We start from the raw sequence: 20,804 nt of genomic DNA on the forward strand, positions 1-20,804 counted from the left end.
ATGAAACTTAATATAGTTGTTTCTTATGATGGTCAAATGATCTGTATACTTTTTGGTGAAAATAAGATTTAAACTTTTTGAGTTACGGCACTTTGTAACAAAAACAGGGGTGTGTTTTTTTTCACATGTCGAACCGTATCTCAAAAACGTTTCTTGATTATTACTTCAAACTTTACACACTTCTTAGTTATATTAATCTTAATATCTGTATACTTTTTGGTGATGATTCAAAATTTCATTTTTGAGTTTTTGAGTATTTTGTAAAAAAGGGGGAGGGTTTTTTTACATGTCGCGCCGTATCTCAAAAACGATTTATGATTATTGCTTAAAACTTTACACACTTCTTTGTTATATTAATCTAAAGATCTGTATACTTTTTGGTGATGATTAAAAATTTCATTTTTGAGTTATTGAGTATTTTGTAAAAAAGGGGGAGGGGTTTTTTACATGTCGTGCCGTATCTCAAAAACGATTTATTATTATTGCTTAAAACTTTACACACTTCTTTGTTATATTAATCTAAAGATCTGTATACTTTTTGGTGATGACTCAAAATTTTATTTTTGAGTTATTGAGTATTTTGTAAAAAAGGGGAGTTTTTTTTTTACATGTCACGCCGTATCTCAAAAACAATTTATGATTATTGCTTGAAACTGTACACACTTCTTTGTTATACTAATTTAAAGATCTGTATACTTTTTGGTTTGATTCAAAATTTTATTTTAGTGATATTTGTAAAAAAAAAAACAGGGTGGGGGGGGGGGGGGGGGGTTTCACATGTCCAGCCGTGTCTCAAAAACAATAAATGGTTATTGCTTAAAACTTCCTCAGAAACTATTTATGATTATTGCATAAAACTTCCACACAAGACGTCGGGCGTATCATGCGCTCATGGCGCAGCTGTTTATTACCTCTGGTACAGGACAATCGGACAAGCGTTATTGTCGAGGCCTGGTGGTTTTGCCAAAGTCTGCATACAAACCTATAGAAAATTTGCAATTCATTGATCAAGAATGTTTAAATTCGTGGTTCACCTGTACCAATGAAATCCATGAAAATTGGTAACCAACTGATTATAATAAATCGACAGTAAATTTAGTAAAATGAAGAAATGAACTTACACAGAAGTAAACTTTTGTCTGTTTTATATTCATTATTTGATTAGAAATATTATTCAATTCTCAAAATGAAAGTGTACTTTATATAGTGAAACATCTACTGACTGACAGAAAGTTAATTTTGGGCATTGTTTGTGTGTTATGTCCACATGTTTTAAATGGTAGGCATTCAAAATAATGTTAATTTGTTTACTTTTCAGACTTTATTAGATGACAAGACCAATACAGTAGCTCTAGTCAAACCTATGCGTCATCAGGTAATTGTGATGATATCTAGACGTCAACACAGCAGATTTTGTGCTATTTTTGTAGTAATAATAGAAAAAAAAAAAACTTACTATAAAGACTTCATTTAAATCTCCAACGACAATTTTAAATAAATAGTTATAGGAATTGAGCTGCCTAGTATGCAGGCAGTATTGACTTTGAACCATCTGTTTGCTTTTATGTCATTGTTAGATTGTTATCTCATCAAGATCATCACACATTACTGTAATACATTTATATCCAAAAAAGTAGAATCCCAAAAATACTGAACGGTCATATTCCTGACTTGGTACAGGCATTTTATGAAGAAAAAAGTGGATAAAACCTGGTTTTATAGCTTGCTAAACCTATCACTTGTATGACAGTCCCATAAAATAAACAGACACAAGTAGTAAAAATGTCAAAATAAGGGCGCAACAGTCAACATTATGTAATAATTTTAATCTAAAATAAAAAATACAGACAAATATGTAAAAAAGAAACACAAAAAGGCATCTAGACAAAGCACACAATAGTGGTGGCCCTGTATTCTGTAGACACATTTTTCCTATCCGAAGTGCACATGTTTTAATGCTGCTGTCCACTTCATTTATAATACACATGTCTTTTTTTGTAGTTCAGGTAAGAAATATTTTCTATAACCCTTGCTTTCCTGAAGCTGAAGGTATACAGGGGCAGATTTAGAGGGTTTTTCAGGTGGCCTTGGCCCCCCTCCTTTTTTTGGAAAAATTTGGTTGATTATATAGGGAATCACTGGAGCATGACTGGAGCGGGCCCCCTCTTAGGCAGCCAGTGAGCCCCACTTATGGACATTTCTGGATCTGCCACTGGTATAGAGTGATAGAGAGTCTATCTGTCTGTCTTCCCTTTAGTCCATTCCTTCTTTAATTGTAAATTCAGAAATGATTGTGTCCATGTATTATTGGGATTAGACAATCAACAGACGTGCTAGTTCAATTGTCGTCAGTTCTTAATTGCTGCCATATTAGTTTGAGTATTATGATGATTATGATTGGTTGATTACTCTATAAATAAATTATTCATTCTTTGAAAATTGTTCTGACATGTTTTCACAGGCAAGAGCAGACTGGGATACAGTTTTCAAGCATTTGAAAGAAATACATAGTAAAGTAAGTAAAAGGCTTTATTGTTTGTAGATATAGGAAGATGTGGTATGAGTGCCAATGAGACTACTTTCCAACTTTTGATTTTAATGTCGACATAAATTAACCACTTAAGACAATTTTAAATTTTTTTATTACATATAATATCGGATATTCTTTTAATTGCAAAGTTTAGTGTAGGTCAAAATTTATAAAAAAAAAAAACATTTGTTTTGCCCTAGTTTATAAATGGATTTAGATTTTATAAAGATATACCAATTTGGTGAATATATGGATGAGGTTTTTAAAATTGAATGCTTACCTGGTACTTTGAATGTGTATATATCATTAAACTGATTGTAAATTCTACATTTGATATTTTTACAGGAAGACACACCAGTCAACCATGCATTTGAATTATTGTTCCTCTTTAATGCCATACAAATATTTACTGATGGCAGTTCAGATAATTCAGGCTTAGAGGTACGTTTAGTAATACTTTCCCTATTCCTGATAATGGATTGAAAATTGCATAAATGTGAGGGCTTCTAGCATAGTCCTTTAACCAAATTTACATATTGCCTTGATAAAAAGTATTATAGATAATAAATATGATGATGTGGCACTTCTCAGTTGAAAATCAACATATCTGAAAGATTGATATCACTTTTTCAAAAAAGTTGCATTGCTCCTTTTATTTGCATCTTGTTTCTCCCAAATTTTTAAAAATAATATTCATATTTTATTCACATGGAAATCTTTGCATACAATCTCTCTCTCTCTCTTTTTTATTTTTTTTTTTTTTAAATATATCATTTTAATTAAGACATAGTTATTAATATTGAATGACTAATTATTATCTTGATACTTATCAGTTCAATTTTAGTTTTACCTATTTTAACATTTACTTAAATTGAAATCAATATTACTCAGGTGGCACTCAACTGCATTATTCGTTGACTTGACTGTGTTGATTAACCAACAAATGAATATTGGATTCATATTAGATTTTTGTGTAAAGAGTGCCTCATTAAAGTTGAAACTAGCTACTGACTAGTTACAAAAAAATAAAGTGAACACTTGAACAGGTTTTTGGTGTAACATTTTAAAAATATTTCTCTTGTATGAAAAAAATCATTTTTATGAATGGTAGATGGTCATGACATTTTATCATTTTACAGTTGACTTAAAAAGCCAAAAAAATCTGTGTTTAGATTTTTCAAATTTGTAAAAATATGATCACTCTTTTTCTTAATTATTCTCTTTCAGGATTTGATAGTCTGTTATAAGAAAGCATCAGAAACAAAACGAAAATCTGTCGGCAAGACCCCTAAAAAAGGTAATATGTTACTATTTATAAATAGTTTTCTTAATATTTGAAAAAAATGTAATAGGGAGAGACCAAATCAATACATAAGTACTGAAAATAATCAAATCAGCATTCAGCTTGAAAAAAACTGGTATTAAAGAAAGTATCCGTGTTTTGCCTTGCCAAAGTCTTAGATGCTGGACATGCTTGCTGTTTCTACTGTCAGCATTGGCATGTGTCGCGTCAGCAATCATTATAGTTTGTAAATAGTATTTGGTAGGCAGTTGCATTATCTTTGGCATATTTAATTTTCATGGAGATTATTTCATCCCACACCTCTTTCATGGTATATCAACTTTTCAACTTTTGCATAGTTTTAATAAATGATACACAGGTGAGATATGTTAATGTTTCAACAGTATATAATAGTCATTAGAAATTATGAATTATTCATATCTAATAAAAAGTTGAAAGTGTAAATTTTCACTTATTTTAGTGGATAGAACAAAATTGCCAAAATAAATTCCGCTAATTTAAAAGTGCACATGCAAAGATATAGATTAAAACATTGAATCGGCCAAAATAATGATCGTCAAAATATTTCATCAATTATTCAATGAAAATCGCGAAATTTTATACCTGCAAAAATAACCGGAACAAGAAGATGCATATTTAAACAAATTGAATATACATATGTTTTACAAGTTTAAAAAATCTGAAATTGTAAACAGATTTTATCTCGTGCAGATTTGAGGTTATGACATCAGAATTCCACCTCTAACATAAATCTTGGTTTTAATCTTCAATCTTAATTGTAGTTTGATGATTTCTGACAGAGAAAAATTTTCCTATATTATATATCTTTCAGAACCTGCTTGGATTGAGGTATTAACAGAACTGTTGCTCAGCATGATGTCACAAGGGTCAACATTTGCCAGAATGGTTGCTAATAATGTCTGTGCTTGTATGGCAAAGCACATCACCCCAGAAGCCATGTCTTTGATTACAGAGGTATGCTCACTACATTATAAATCAAACAAATATGAACCACCTTGCCTGCAATTAACCAGTTCAGTTTTACTTTTATCCTACCTACCTACCTACCTACCTAGTCCTAATAATGCCCTGAGGCACATAGGGCAAGGACTAGATATTTCCACTGGTCTCTTTTCTGCTCTTTCTTTTCTATTTTGTCCCAGCTGATTCCATGTTCTTTCATTTTAGCTTCAACTGTTCTTCTCCAAGTTGTTTTTCTTTCTTTTCCCCTCAGGTGTCTATCTTAGGGCGACTCTGGTCAAGTCCTCCGCTGGTCTTCTAAGAACATAGCTAATCCATCTCCATCTTTTATACAATCTGTTAAAAGGTTAAATGACGTATTTTTAATAGATCAGATCTGCCAGTCTGATCAGTTAAAATTTATTATTCAAAATGGAAAGAATAAGATTTGAATTTATATGCATTCATTTCTACCGAAGGTATTGGTTTTCTCCAAGCACTCTGGCTTCCTCCACCAATGAAAACAGACTTCCACAAAATAGCACAATATTGTTGTAAAATAGGGACAAAAGATACTAAAGGGACAGTCAAACTCATAAATCTAAAACAAACTGACAACGCCATGGCTAAAAATGAAAAAGTCAAACAAACAACAGCACACATGACACAACATAGAAAACTAAAGAATAAACAACAGGAACCCCACCAAAAAACAAGAAGTGATCTCAGGTGTTCCAGAAGGGTAAGCAGATCCTGCTCCACATGTGGCACCTGTCGTGTTGCTTATGTGATAACAAATCCGGTAAATAGTCTTATTCGGTAGGTCAAATTCATGAAAGGGAAGGGGATTGTAGTTAAGACGTAAGGAACATATACGATATCATTTGTGAAACGGTTTTTCCATAACGGTCAACCAACTCGCGATGGCGTCCGTAAAATTTACGAAGGGATGATTTCAACTTCACCATTTGGAACTCTTGGAGCAGCAACCCTCTATCAAGAAAATCATGATAGGAAATGCAAGCAGTGGCGTTAAAATACCAATCAATCATTCAGTATATATACATTCAAGACATCATGATAATGAATCTATGTTTTTTCTAGGTATTAAAAGTACAGAAGCCAGGTGAAGATAACAGTTTATTTGACTTACAGGATGATGAAGGTTAGTTCTGGAATATGCATTAATTGTGGTAATGGTTTTTTCATTAAGATGTATGGTCTTATTGTTGCGTGGAAAATCTTATAATGTTATTTTTGTACCTATTCTTAATTTTTCCCAGTGTATTATATGGCTGCATAACATCAGGAGCACACCATTTTAGAAGCGTTTGATAAATGATAGTTTTATCTTTTAAAAAAATGTGCATTGGGCTAACCTGAAGATGATCTATAACATAGTAAACTAGATCCACCCAGACAATCATGTAATATAGTAGACAGTATTGATTAAAGACAAATATTTGTGTTGATTGAATTTTATGAAAAAAATGATGAAAACAAGTAGCTAACATTTTCAGCTTAATTTTTTAAATTTCAGATGATATGGAAGACATGGAATCTGATGATGAGGGAGAATCTGACGAGGAGGGAGAAGAAGATGAAAAAGAGGCAGAAGAAATGGAGGAGTCGGATGCTGATGATGATATAGATAGCAGTGAGTCAGAGGAGGATGAAGTGGATGAAGAGTTCAGGACTGCTATCAAATCAGCTTTAGGCCCTGCTGCTGTGGAGGAGGGGGATGAAGATGATGATGAGGAGGTATAAATGTAGCTAAGGGATCAACATCAGCCTCTTTAGGCCCCCTTCTTGTTAGTCAGCCATATTGGATAAAGGGCAGATTTTTTTGAAAGAGGTGAAAATAGTATGAAAGTATTGGAAATCCTATGCATGTTTCCAAGAAACTGCTCTGTTTAAACGATGTTTTTCCATATTTTTTACACCCTTTTTACCTCCATTCTGAAAATCTACCCCTATCCAATATGGTTGAAGGGGTCTATTGAGGAGTAGAGGTGCTCCTCTCTTGAATTTCTCAACATCTCCATTAATTTTTTCCAGATCTTTGAATTTATTTTCCATTTGTTTCATTCAACTTCTTTCCCTAGAGGTTTAGTTCTGCTCAAGTCAACATACAAGCCTATTGATAATGTGAACTTTATTAATCATTCAAATTTGTGGTTCACATATATCCATGAAATGTATGGAAAATTGGTACATCACTGGTAATAATTAATCGAAAGTATCACTAATACATGTAGCTTATACATGGTATTAAGATAGCATCATGCTAATCTATGTGCTAGTGTTTTTGTACTATTAAAAGTATTAGAGAAAAAGACCCTCTAAAGGTTAGTTCTTCATATTGGATAGGAGGCAGATTTTTATGGCCCTGCAACGAAGTTGTCAGTGCCATATAGTTTTACCTTTGTCTGTCATATCGAAATTCTGTCATTCCTTCATTCCGCAACAAACCATTATACAGAGTTTTTTTCTAAACCCCTTCAGATATTGGGCTGATTTTTGGTATGAGTGTTAACCATGATGAGTTACAGATCATTGTTTTGTTCCGCTCTGTTAATTTTTGCCAAAATTACGGGCTTTGGACTTTGATAAATTGTTGAAAATCATTTTTATGCCCCACCTACGATAGTAGAGGTGCATTATGTTTTCTGGTCTGTGGCTCCGTTCGTCCGTCCGTCCGTCCGTCCGTCTGTGGTTCCGTTCATCCGTCCAAGTTAAAGTTTTTGGTCAAGGTAGTTTTTGATGAAGCTGAAGTCCAATCAACTTGAAACTTAGTACACTTGTTGCTTATGAGATGATCTTTCTAATTTTTAAGCCAAATTAGACTTTTGACCCCAATTTCACGGTCCACTGAACATAGAAAATGAAAGTGGGAGTTTCAGGTTAAAGTTTTTGGTCAAGGTAGTTTTTGATGAAGCTGAAGTCCAATCAACTTGAAACTTAGTACACTTGTTGCTTATGATATGATCTTTCTAATTTTAATGCCAAATTAGATAATTACCCAATTTCACGGTCCATGGAACATGGAAAAGGATAGTGCGAGTGGGGCATCCGTGTACTTTGGACACATTCTTGTTTTCTAATTGCTTTCAGATATTGGGATGATTTTTGGTATGTGAGTTAAGCATGATGAGTTACATACAGATCAAGTTAAAGTTTTGTTCCGCTTAGTTAATTTTTGCCGAAAATTACGGGCTATGGACTTTGATAAATTGTTGAAAATCACTGTTATAAGGACTTTTTATGCCCCACCTACGATAGTAGAGGGGCATTATGTTTTCTGGTCTGTGCGTCCGTTCGTCCGTCCGTCTGTTCGTTCGTTCGTTCGTTCGTTCGTCTGTTCGTTCGTCCGTCTGTCCCGCTTCAGGTTAAAGTTTTTGGTCAAGGTAGTTTTTGATGAAGTTGAAGTCCAATCAACTTGAAACTTAGTACACATGTTCCTTATGATATGATCTTTCTAATTTAAATGCCAAATTAGAGTTTTGACCCCAATTTTACAGTTCACTGATAGAAAATGATAGTGCAAATTTCAGGTTAAAGTTTTTGGCTTCAGGTTAAAGTTTTTGGTCAAGGTAGTTTTTGATGAAGTTGAAGTCCAATCAACTTGAAACTTAGTATACCTGTGCCCTATGATATGATCTTTCTAATTTAAATGCCAAATTAGAGTTTTGACCCCAATTTTACGGTTCACTGAACATAGAAAATGATAGTGCAAATTTCAGGTTAAAGTTTTTGGTCAAGGTAGTTTTTGATAAAGTAGAAGTCCAATCAACTTGAAACTTAGTATACATGTTCCCTTTGATAAGATCATTCTAATTTTAATGCCAAATTAGAGAATTTATTCCAATTTCACAGTCCTTTAAACATAGAAAATGATAGTGTGAGTGGGGCATCCGTGTACTGTGGACACATTCTTGTTTTCTAAACGCTTTCAGATATTGGACTGATTTGTTATATGTGAGTTACTCATGATGAATTACAGATCAAGTTTAAGTTTCGTTCCACTCGTATAATTTTTGCTGTAATTTAGGGCTTTTGACTTTAATAAATTTTTAAAAATCCCAGTTATACAGACCTTTTTTCTAAATGCTTTCAGATATTGGGGCTAGTTTTTGGTATGTGAGCTAACCATGATGAGTTACAGATCAAGTTTAATTATACCCCCGCTTTAAAAAAGGGGGGGTATACTGTTTTACCTCTGTCTGTCAGTCCGTCCATCAGTCCGTCCGTCAGTCCGTCCGTCAGTCAGTCAGTCAGTCCGTCCCATGAAACTTTCGTCACATTTTTCTCAGGAACTACACATCCACCCTTTCTGTAATTTGGTATCAACATTTATATATGTCAGCCACACCGTGTGATGCGTTTTCAGATTCATCACTTGACAACTTCCTGTTTACCGAACACTTGTCTGATTTTACACATGATAGCCAAGTTGAAAATTTTCGTCACATTTTTCTCAGGAACTACAATACAAGGATTTCTGAAATTTGGTTTCAGGATTTATATTAGTCAGCTATACCGTGTGATGCATTTTAAGATTCATCACTCGACAACTTCCTGTTTACCGAACACTTGTATGATTTTACACATGATAGCCAAGTTGAAAATTTTCGTCACATTTTTCTCAGGAACTACAATACAAGGATTTCTGAAATTTGGTTTCAGGATTTATATAAGTCAGCTATACTGTGTGATGCGTTTTCAGATTCATCACTCGACTACTTCCTGTTTACAGAACACTTGTATGATTTTACACATGATAACCAAGTTAAAAATTTTCGTCACATTTTTCTCAGGAACTACAATACAAGGATTTCTGAAATTTGGTTTCAGGATTTTTATAAGTCAGCTATACCGTGTGATGCGTTTTCAGATTCATCACTCGACAACTTCCTGTTTACCGAACACTTGCATATTTTTACACTATTAATATTATCCACTTGCGGCGGGGGTATCATCAGTGAGCAGTAGCTCGCAGTTTCACTTGTTTTCATTCCGCTCCACTTATCTATTCCAAAATTAAGGGTTTACAATTTTGAAAATTGTTGAAAATCAGTTATACTTTTTTTCTATACGCGTCCAGATTTTGAGCTGATTTTTTATATGTGAGACTACCATCATGTTTGCGTCCACATGTGTTATTAAAATTGCATATTTATACCCCCGCTTTAAAAAAGGGGGGGTATACTGTTTTACCTCTGTCTGTCAGTCCGTCCGTCAGTCCGTCCGTCCGTCCGTCCGTCCCATGAAACTTCCGTCACATTTTTCTCAGGAACTACACATCCACCCTTTCTGTAATTTGGTATCAACATTTATATATGTCAGCCGTACCGTGTGATGCGTTTTCAGATTCATCACTTGACAACTTCCTGTTTACCGAACAATTGTATGATTTTACACATGATAGCCAAGTTGAAAATTTTCGTCACATTTTTCTCAGGAACTACAATACAAGGATTTCTGAAATTTGGTTTCAGGATTTATATAAGTCAGCTATACCGTGTGATGCGTTTTCAGATTCATCACTCGACAACTTCCTGTTTACCGAACACTTGTATGATTTTACACATAATAACCAAGTTAAAAATTTTCGTCACATTTTTTTTCAGGAACTACAATACAAGGATTTCTGAAATTTAGTTTCAGGATTTATATAAGTCAGCTATACCGTGTGATGCGTTTTCAGATTCATCACTCGACTACTTCCTGTTTACCGAACACTTGCATATTTTTACACTATTAATATTATCCACTTGCGGCGGGGGTATCATCAGTGAGCAGTAGCTCGCAGTTTCACTTGTTTTCAACATTTTGAGACGGGGCCATTCGTGTAGCTTTGACACATCTAGTTATAAAAGAGATAAAAAGGGTCTGAAAAATATTGGAAAACATCATTAAAAAGAGCAGTTGCTCGGTAACATTTTTTAGATTTCCCATACTATCATACTATATCCACCTCTTCCAAAAAAAATCTGCCCCTATTAAATTTGGCTGAAATAACTGTAAAGTTACCTATTTGGAATACAGCTTTTGTAGGTGGTTCCCCTATTTTCAAAGTTGCTTCCTTGGGCAACATGTATGCTTTATTGAAACAGCCTTTTGAAGGAAAATAGTTTTTCTAATAAAATACTGTGAACTTAGATACTGCCGATTCACTTATTTTGTCTGTATCAATTTTCGTGGATTGCTGAAATCTTGCATTTTCTTGGATATTTGATTTCGTGGTTTTGCCAATCTCTGAATACAAAGCCTATTGAAAATATGTTATCCGTTTAAAATTGAATTTGTGGTTCACCTCTACCCACGAAACCCACGAAAATTGGTATCCAACGAATAATAATAAATCCACAGTATTGGATTACAGTTTTTGTGCTTGTTTTACAGGAGGATGAAGATATGAGTGACAGTGAGATGTTTAAGTTAGATGCTGCCTTGGCGATGGTGTTTAAAAACTCCAAGAGAAACAAAGACAAGGAGAAAAAAGAAACACAAAGACAACTTGGCTCTTTCAAATTAAGGTTGGTTAAACTAAAGCATGACATGCTGATCTGTATTGATCTTATCTGTTGTCTTCCATCAATCTTCAATAAAAGGAGTTGTGGGGAATATGTTTCTTTGGATTCATTAAGGGACGACATCAAAAGTTCAATGTAGGATAAAAAACTTGATTCAAGTAGTTTTTTCACTAACCCCCCCCCTCTTAACTTAATTTGGAAAAAATTGATTAACCAATAGGGATATATGTAAAAATCAATTTTAGATATACAAAACTTGCAGAATTTAACCCCACCCCACCCCCAAACTATTTAATTTAATTTTTTTTTCCTACATCGATCTTTTAATGTCGTCCCTAACAAATATCAGATATCAATTTTTTGTGGATTTCCTTGGTACAGGAGAACCACGAATTTAAATATTCAAGGAATTACAAATTTTCTAAATGAATGAAGACTTTGCCAAAAACCACAGAATTAAATTTCCATGAAAATGCAAGTTTTCCTCCAAGCAAGAAAATTGGTACTCACGAAAATAAATTAATCTACAGTAATTAGATGGTCAACTTAATAACACAAATAACCAAAAGACAGTTAGAAGTCAATAAAAATCTTTATTATGTTCTAATTCATAAATTTACCTAATAAAATATATTTATCAATATGATGCAAAACTCCTTCAATGAAGTATACCCTTGCATAAACAAAGTTTTGTTTTTATTCTGATAATTAATACAAGTTTTCACTTAACTTCAATGAATATTGTCTGTCTCAAAATATCACTTCAATATTTGCAACCTGTCTTTGACAATTACGGCCGATTTTATTGAGTGTGTAAGTTAAAGTAATATCTTTGGTTAGCATGCTTGCTAGCTGAACTGTAAGGTCATTATTAGGTTAGGTGTACTACCCTCCTTTCAAAGTAGTCTAGTCCTACAGACAGATAGATTGGTTATCATTTGGACTAGTCTACTCTTAAAGGAGGGTAGTATACCTAACCTAATAATGATTTCATAGTTCAGCAAGCAAGCAAGCTAACCAAAGATATTACCTTTATCTGCACACTCAATGAAATCAGCTGATTTTTTTTCTAATTATTTATTTGAGAAAAAACCTCTAGCTCACTTGACTGCAAAGCTTTGAATAAATTAAACTACTAAAAAAAAGTTCTGATTGATTGATTGATTGATTGATTGATTGATTCCATATTCATTTAGCTATCCAATCGAACAGATATAATTACCATAAAAAAGTATGAACCTTTAAATTGAACTAATTTAATTTTATGTTTTACAGAGTATTAGATTTGGTAGAAACACTGGTTAGAACACCACTTTCTGGAGATCTTGTTTTGGTAAGAGAAAATATTGCAAAAGGAAATATTAGCTTGCATGGTTTACGCTATAGAAGTTAAATGATGCAGAGAAATTCTCGGACAAATTATAAAGGAACATAAAAATACAAATATGGTGGAGAGCAGTGAATCACATTTTTTATGCCCCATTTATAGGCATTATGTTTCCTGGTCTGTTTGTTCCTTCGTTCATTTGTCTGTTTGTTTGTTAATTTGTCCGTCTGTCCAGCTTCAGGTTAAAGTTTTTGGTCGAGGTAGTTTTTGATGAAGTTGAAGTCCAATCAATTTGAAACTTAGTATGCAGGTTCCCTATGATATGGTCTTCTAATTTTAATTAAAAGTTTTTACCTCATTTTCACGTTGCACTGAACATAGAAAATTATATTGTGGATTTGGCATCTGTGTATTATGGACTCATTCTTGTTAAGAAATTCTTGGAGATTTTTCATATGTCAAATTGCTCATAATTTTATGGAAAGGAATAGGCTAAACTAAGGGAGATAACCAAGGGGTCACTCAAAAACCATTAGAAGAAAAACATATAAACAAGATGATCATATAATCAATGACAGAAATTTACATTAACTCCTAATAAAGATAAATGTATTTAATAATCAATTTTCAAATTACAGGATTTATTGTTTCCACTGTTGGAACTTATGATACATGGAGAAAAAGAGAAAGAAAACAGAGAACTTAGTAACAAGGCATGTGGAGTTTTTAAACAGTTGTATAAGAGGGCAAAGGTGAGAAAACTTGTACACTTTTTATTGTGAATGACAACTTTGTTACCAAAAAACTACAAAAACAGAAATGTGAAAGTGCTTTTATTCGTGGGGTACCAATTTTCATGGTTTTCGTGGATGACTTTATCCATGAATTAATAACCTAAACTGTACAACTTTTGATCTTGTAATTGTAATAACAAAATATTTTTCATTGATGAAAGTCAGATTTTTTCGTCAGATTTCCTGTATTGATATGCTATGATAAAGTGTTCATTCTATATCCTAATAGTTCTCGTACGTTTGGGAAATAATAATTTCATGTAAGGCTTGTTTTTGATAAGAATTATTTTCCAATTCAAGATACGTTTATAACATTTGTTTATGTTACTGTTTTCTTTAGGTGACATGTTTATGGCCTAATTAACACCTTTGATTGTCTTTAATCTGTTGATCACTCTATCTTGGGTTAATTAGTGTAATTACTACGATCTACACGGGTCAATGTTTACTTTGCAATTTCCTTCAATTCAGACAATTTGTAACCTTCTTTTCTAATGACTTCAATTTTTCATTTTTTTTTTAAAATACTAAAATCCACGAATTTAAAAACCCACGAATATTTAAATGTTACTCAAACCACATACATTGATACCCATGAATTAAATTACTTTCACAGTAGTATTATAGTACTGGATAAAATAATATTATCCAGCTACATGTATACATGTGTCAATGAAAACAATGTTTAGTTTAAACATGTTTATTTATAGTGGATTGGGAAACAAGTTTTGCAACTTATATTAATCCCTTTCCACTTTCGGGTTGCGAGTGCTGCCTTGTAGCAGCATTAGCCTACTCTTTTTCGAAATCTACAAGGGTGTCTTTAACGTGCAAGAGATATGGCTCTCTCTTAACACGGGTCAGCCATTTATCGTCCCCTTCCGACGGACTATCATCGTTTCCTCAAAACCATACTCGCAGATGGTGTCAAGGTAGAGCCGAAAATTGAGTTCCTGAAATTTTCATCCCAAACGGGAATAGAACCAGGAACCTTTGTGTTAGTAGTCCGATGCACTAACCACTGCACCACGGCTGGCAATTGAACCCCTCAGAGCAATCTGCTCTTTGATTTAACTTCTATAACTGTATTTTGTATTAGTTTCCAGTTGGGGATGATTATTTTTGCTGGACCTTTTACAACATGTACAAATAGAGATTTAAACATTTAAACCAAACCAAAGGTTCACCTTTATGAACTATCTTTATTAGTATATTTTAGAGTAAACAAATTCTTGAATTTTACCAAATTAAGAGACATTTGTTTAAAAGTAAATCCGAATAAGACTAGGAAACTTTAAAAAAAAAATAAAAACGAGAAGTGGTTTTATAAAAAGACTTCTTTATTTTCTGTAATTGAAAGAGACAAACTCAGACATAATTGAATTAAGGATATATACCTTTGAAAAAAGGAAAATTTCTAGCATTAAACCTTTTTTTCTTCGTCTGATTTTTGGGTTCATATGACTTTAAAAGTAATTGGCCAAGAAAAAATCATATGGTGGTGCACTTTTTTTTTTTGGAAAATACCCAATTTTGAAGATATTTGCATTGTTCGTCAATTTTTACCCAATGTTGGGTTATTATCATGAAAAAAGTCATAGTTTCACAATTATTTTTATTACTTATTGTAAATACACAATATTTCACAGATCTAGAGTTTAATAAAGTTTGATTATTATTTTTTTAAATTCATTCATGTTTTCCACTTGTTTTACATGTTTTTTTGAAATAATTCAAGAACAAGATTATTTCCAAAATGAGTTTTCAACGAGAATGAAACGTCAGCAGAATACATCCTTAAAAGCAGATGATAAATCCTAGAACATGTATAAGAAATCAGGTACTTTATACAGCTAAAACAATGGCAAAGAAAATTTATAGTAAGGAAATTAAATAGATTTTAAGTAATTCTAAAAAATGCTTTGTTTATTTCAGGTAAACAGCAGTGCAATTGCAGATACAGAACGCAGTTTGGAATCCTTAAAGTCTGTAATTGAGATGTCTAAAAACGGTATGTTGATTTTTCAAAAATTATCTCCCCCTGTTTGTTATCTGATTGAGGTTGTCAAAACTTGTTCCCCTTTGTTTGGTTCTCCTGTTTTATCTTTCACTATGACTGTAAACTGGACCCCTGTTGTGTTCACTAATCGCTACACTGACAACAGGTACCGCCTAAATCCTGTGGTCAGAACATTTGACTGCGGGTTTTAATAATTCGACGAGACTAGTGCATCATGTGCTGTGTTAATTATGTAATCAAACGAGAAATAAACACATTTATAACCCTACTGAGTTCTCAAGGGAATGAAAGACTCCAGCTCAGTTTGTCAAAAACATGATAACACACTTGTTCATTTATCTGCGCTACCACCATGGGGTTAATTAACAGATACTTGTTTTTTTAGGGGCTTCACAGTATTATCATTTGAGGTCAATTTCCTATCAATATAATTGGTCAGTTTTATTAGCAAAGCGTTGAATTTGTAAGACTCGTCCTATAAATGCCAATGTGATAATGGCTCTAAGCGTTCCTTCGGTGCAAAGATATAGATGGAATGGCGGACCAGTTTAACTATGACTGTGAGTTATTTTGAAAATTAGCAAATATACAAACCAACATATACAAATACAATAATTAAATTGGTCATTTTTTTTAAAATTTGAATTTGTAGTGGACACTTACCCACAAAATCCACAAAAAAAAAATCAGAACATATACTACCATTACCCTTCAGCAGTGAGTTGGTAATAAAATGTGACATAATTAATATATATATATATGGTATGATTTATTTTCAGTAATTGATAGATCCTTGCTGCTGTCTATATCAGATGCCTATTTCCTTATAGTGAGTATTGAATTTTAAGCACTAACATGTATGAGTATTAAAAATAAGGATGGATAAACCTGACACTGCAAGTCAGTGAATTTATAGGTTAATTAAAAATATTGTGTTTTATAGCTGTACATGAATCAAAAGAAGAGGTGGGGACTTAAAAACAAGGAATCCAGAGGTCCCAAATTTTAAGAAATTTAAATCTGACCACCCGAAATTCTAAAAAAGAACTCCCAGATCATAAAAGGATCAGTCCCGAAAATCCCAACTTGAAAACACCTGTTCCCTGAGTCCTGATACAGGTCCTACCCCTCAAAGAACTATGATGTTCTATGTACACGTTTTTGTTAAAAATACTTAATTAAAAGCTTGAAGCAAAATTATTGTTATTAATGGATATAGAAAGATGTGGAAAGAGTGCCAATGAGACAACTCTCCATCCAAGTCACAATTTGTAAAAGTAAACCATTATAGGTCATTATATGGCCTTGTCATTTCCCTTCCTGTTTCATTTCCAAATCCATATCCTGCTATACATTTATAAATTTGAAAAACATACAGTTTTTGTCTCACTTGACAGTGTCAAAATGCTAGACATAGGTATGCTGTTTCAGGCATCAGCAACGTCGTCGTCAACAATGTATTAGGTTGTGATTAGGTCTAGTTTGTGGGTAACCACTAGTGGTAGGTCAATGATATTTGGTATGCAGTTGTACTAGCATTGGAACATTTCATTTCCATGGAGATTAATTGTCCCTAGCCCCTCAGTCATGGTCTATTGACTCTTAAACTTTTGCTTAGTTTACATGTATGAGTTTGTGATTAGGTCAGTTTATGCAGAACCACAAGTGGTATCTCAATGATAAATGGTATGCAGTTGTATAAGCATTGGCATAACTTATTTCCATGGAGATTATGTGTCCCTAACCCCTCAGTCATGGTCTCTTTGCTTAATTTACATGTATTAGTGTGTGATTAGGTCAGTTTATGGGAAACCACTAGTGATAGGTCAATACTTTAATTAGTGATTAGATCAGTTTAAGATGAACTGTTAAGTCAATGATATGTGTCTAACTCATGTAACATGTTAAAGTATTGCTATTTTAATTTCAACATTTGCATAATCAAAATTACAAAAAAAGTGAGACATATCTCTGTGATAAAAGTTTATTTCAGTGAATTTCAATAAAAAAAGATGTAATACTCCTTGCCTTCCTATACATATTTCTTTCAAAGGAAGATTTGAATAAAGGTTTCAAGTGGCTTAAGATGGTATGGGTGTCTTTCGCCATCTTGGATTGTAAAAAACAGAGAATCTAAGGTCAAGATTTTCAATCAAGTTAGCAAAATTTGATGCTGGAATGCAGATAACTAATATGAATTTGCATTTAAAAGAACAAATTTAGAAGATTTTACCTTAAAAATATTAATATTTTTACAAATGTAGATTATTTTTGTTTGATTTTCAATGTTTTTAAATTGGCATTTTAAGGGGAAGTAACTCTGAAATAGCGCATTTTCTGAAGGAATCTACATGGAACTTTGCTATTTTGAATTTAAGCCGGAAAAAACGTACAGTGACCCTATCTTTTCTTTTGATATTCTGAAAGCATTTTCCAAAAGCTATCTTCTCGTATTTTATTTTACAATTATATCATTTAGTTTAGCTTCTATTCACATAATGATGTTTTTTCCTGTATAATCTATACAAAATTTGTCATTTTTTCACAACCTATAGCTTGAGAAATGGGCGGTGACCTATTATTTTTATTTTATTTTTCAACATATATCAATATATACTATGTTTTGGCAAAGTATGAAAAAATTATATCATTTTTAATTTAGACAATCATACCACCTTAAGTTAATCATTGAATAATTTTCATTCATTTTGTAGACAAAATTATTAATAAATGTGGAACCCAGTGACATTGCAAAACCCAAGAAGACAAAGTCAGAGGTAAGTTATTTCGGGTTAGTAAAATGATTCCAATGGACAAAACATATATACAGAATGTGGTGGGGTTAAACATGTTAGCGGGATCCCAACCCTTCCCAGAGCTGCAGATAAGAATTCACAAATTAGGGTTTTTACCCACCATTTTTCTTATGTAATTGGGTGATGAAGTTTTTTAATTGCATTATCAATTCTAATTCACCCCTCAAACATACTCCAAATTGAGGTATTCACCACCAAACTGCTTAATGTATTGTTTTTTTTTAATCAACACATATTGAATATTTAGGCATGTTATATATATATATCAACCCCAGATGTTTTTCAATCTTAAATATGTATCTTTCTTTGTATATGTGATAGCTGTTTTATTTGGTTTATTCCCTTACAAGCAATTGTACATTTTTGTGTCCCATTTTAAACGTTCTGCCAGTTTTGTATTTTGTCACAACTTATATAAATTGCAGCTGGTGTCACTATAGTTGGACAGTAACTAATTACCTTCTAGATCCCATATGATTACCCTTCAGTTTAGTTGGGATAAGTGTGACTAAGTGTTTTAGATTTGTATGTTATATATATGAAATTTAGGTGCTGTAAGAAAGTTTTGCCAGTCCTTTCACCCATTTGCCAGATTTGCTTTTTAATAAAAATAATAAGTAGTTCCCAAATTTAAGATATACCCCAAAACCTTGACCAGGTTTATAGGGTGGTTTATTGACAGAGACCACATCTAACTTAAATTTACAAATAATTCTCCAACATAAAATAAATAAATGACAACTTTATACTGCACTTGCAAAAAAGACAACTATCTTGAGTATGCAGAACAATTAGACCTAAAACAAAGAAATTGTCAAGCTGCATTGACGTAAAAAAAGGATATCATCAACTAAAATGAAAAAATAATATATAAACTGAAATTATACTTGAATGTTTTTGTTCAATTTAATTTACATAAATCTGGGTTAAGTAGTACCTTATTAGAACTTTTGGTTTCCCATGCTTTCCAACTACATAATTGATTAGGCCTTTCACTTTTTCCAACTGATTTCATTCTTGACAAAACCCTGTGTTTATCTTTCTAGCAATGTTCTCGTTATTACGTTAAGGTATGCAAACACAACCGTGATTTCGATGGACGCTTCTTAAAAACACTAGCTGAGTCTTGTTATCATCATAACTATCCATTAGCTATCAAAAAGAAGCTGAAAACATGCTTCTATTCAATATTTTACCGAACATTTACTTTCATTTTAATTCATTGTAATGTATTAGATGTTTAACAGCTATTCCTATCAATAATAGAAAAAAGAACAAAAATGAAATATCAAATGCACAGCATTAGAATGTTGTAGGATGTTGTTAATTTTGATTTGATATTTAACACATTATTTAACACATTATTAAGAGATCAGGGTTTTATATATATATATATATAACGATGTTAGAGTAGATTTGATTCGTAACTTCCTCCCCGGTGCCGGGGCTGGAACCTGTACTTTATATATATTGTTTACTCAGTTTGTTTCTTTTATCAATATTTGTTTTACATAATTTTGATTCTTGACAGGAACATGAAAGATTACATAAAGAAGTTATCAGAATATTGGCTGAGGAATTAGAGATATGTTTAACTAAAAAGTAAGAAAAAAGTAGTAGCATACTGCCTTAATGTATTTTAAAAAGTATTTAAATATAAAAAAGAAGATGTGGTATGATTGCCAATGAGACAACTGTCCACAAGAGACCAAAATGACACAGACATTAACAACTATAGATCACCGTATGGCCTTCAACAATGAGCAAAGCCCATACCGCATAGTCAGCTATAAAAGGCCCCGATATGAAAATGTATATCAACTCAAAAGAGAAAACTAACGGCCTTATTTGTATAAAAAAATGAACGAAAAAACAAATATGTAACACATAAACTAATGACAACCACTGAATTACAGGCTCCTGACTTGGGACAGGCACATACATAAATAATGTGGCAGGGTTAAACATGTTAGTATATACGGTGTTTATATATCCCAACTCGTTCGGTATGCCCATGTGTGTTTTCCTATGTCATAGATTATACCGAACGTAATCAATGCATCACTGGGAAATTATTGTGTCAGGGATTTCGATACCATATTTTACTTAAAACTTTTACTAAATTCTTTCATAGATTTTATTAGTAAATTTGGCTGTATTTGTAGAAAACTTATTATAAATGATATTTTACATCCTAAATTTTACGGTAATATTGTACTTAAAGGGAGGAAATCACTATGTGATCCGTGTAAACTCATCGAACCAAACAATCTTATAAGTAAGGGTTATCCTACCAATATTGTAATTAGATCTCTGAATATAGTTTACATTGGCACTAATATTGATTTTGTCATTACCAAATTAAAACACTAAATTGTATCTTCTTTTGAGGCGGAATGTATAGAGACACACACATGTTAATTTTTATCTCTAAAGAAGTCGCTTTCACTATCCTACTACCTGTCGATACATTTATTTTTGGCATTGCACAAGTCATGTCTTCTCTGACTGTTCATTA

At 32.6% G+C, this 20,804-nt stretch overlaps 1 protein-coding gene across 1 annotated transcript in view; it reads left to right on the forward strand.

Annotated features, from left to right (window-relative positions):
* Positions 1-19,902, forward strand: part of LOC143076029 (myb-binding protein 1A-like protein) — a 41,919-nt gene extending 22,017 nt beyond the window's left edge. The window contains exons 16-29 of the mRNA XM_076251640.1: positions 1,319-1,375; positions 2,462-2,515; positions 2,876-2,971; positions 3,758-3,827; positions 4,666-4,808; positions 5,898-5,958; positions 6,334-6,554; positions 11,199-11,332; positions 12,605-12,662; positions 13,295-13,408; positions 15,386-15,461; positions 16,250-16,299; positions 18,185-18,247; positions 19,818-19,902. Coding sequence (XP_076107755.1) covers positions 1,319-1,375; positions 2,462-2,515; positions 2,876-2,971; positions 3,758-3,827; positions 4,666-4,808; positions 5,898-5,958; positions 6,334-6,554; positions 11,199-11,332; positions 12,605-12,662; positions 13,295-13,408; positions 15,386-15,461; positions 16,250-16,299; positions 18,185-18,247; positions 19,818-19,892 — 1,272 coding nt within the window. The 3' untranslated portion in view covers positions 19,893-19,902. The remainder of the gene's footprint in view (positions 1-1,318; positions 1,376-2,461; positions 2,516-2,875; positions 2,972-3,757; positions 3,828-4,665; positions 4,809-5,897; positions 5,959-6,333; positions 6,555-11,198; positions 11,333-12,604; positions 12,663-13,294; positions 13,409-15,385; positions 15,462-16,249; positions 16,300-18,184; positions 18,248-19,817) is intronic.
* The last annotated feature ends 902 nt before the right edge of the window (positions 19,903-20,804 follow it).

Source organism: Mytilus galloprovincialis, chromosome 5 (genome assembly GCF_965363235.1).
Source record: "Mytilus galloprovincialis chromosome 5, xbMytGall1.hap1.1, whole genome shotgun sequence".
Classification (NCBI taxonomy): Eukaryota; Metazoa; Mollusca; class Bivalvia; order Mytilida; family Mytilidae; genus Mytilus; species Mytilus galloprovincialis.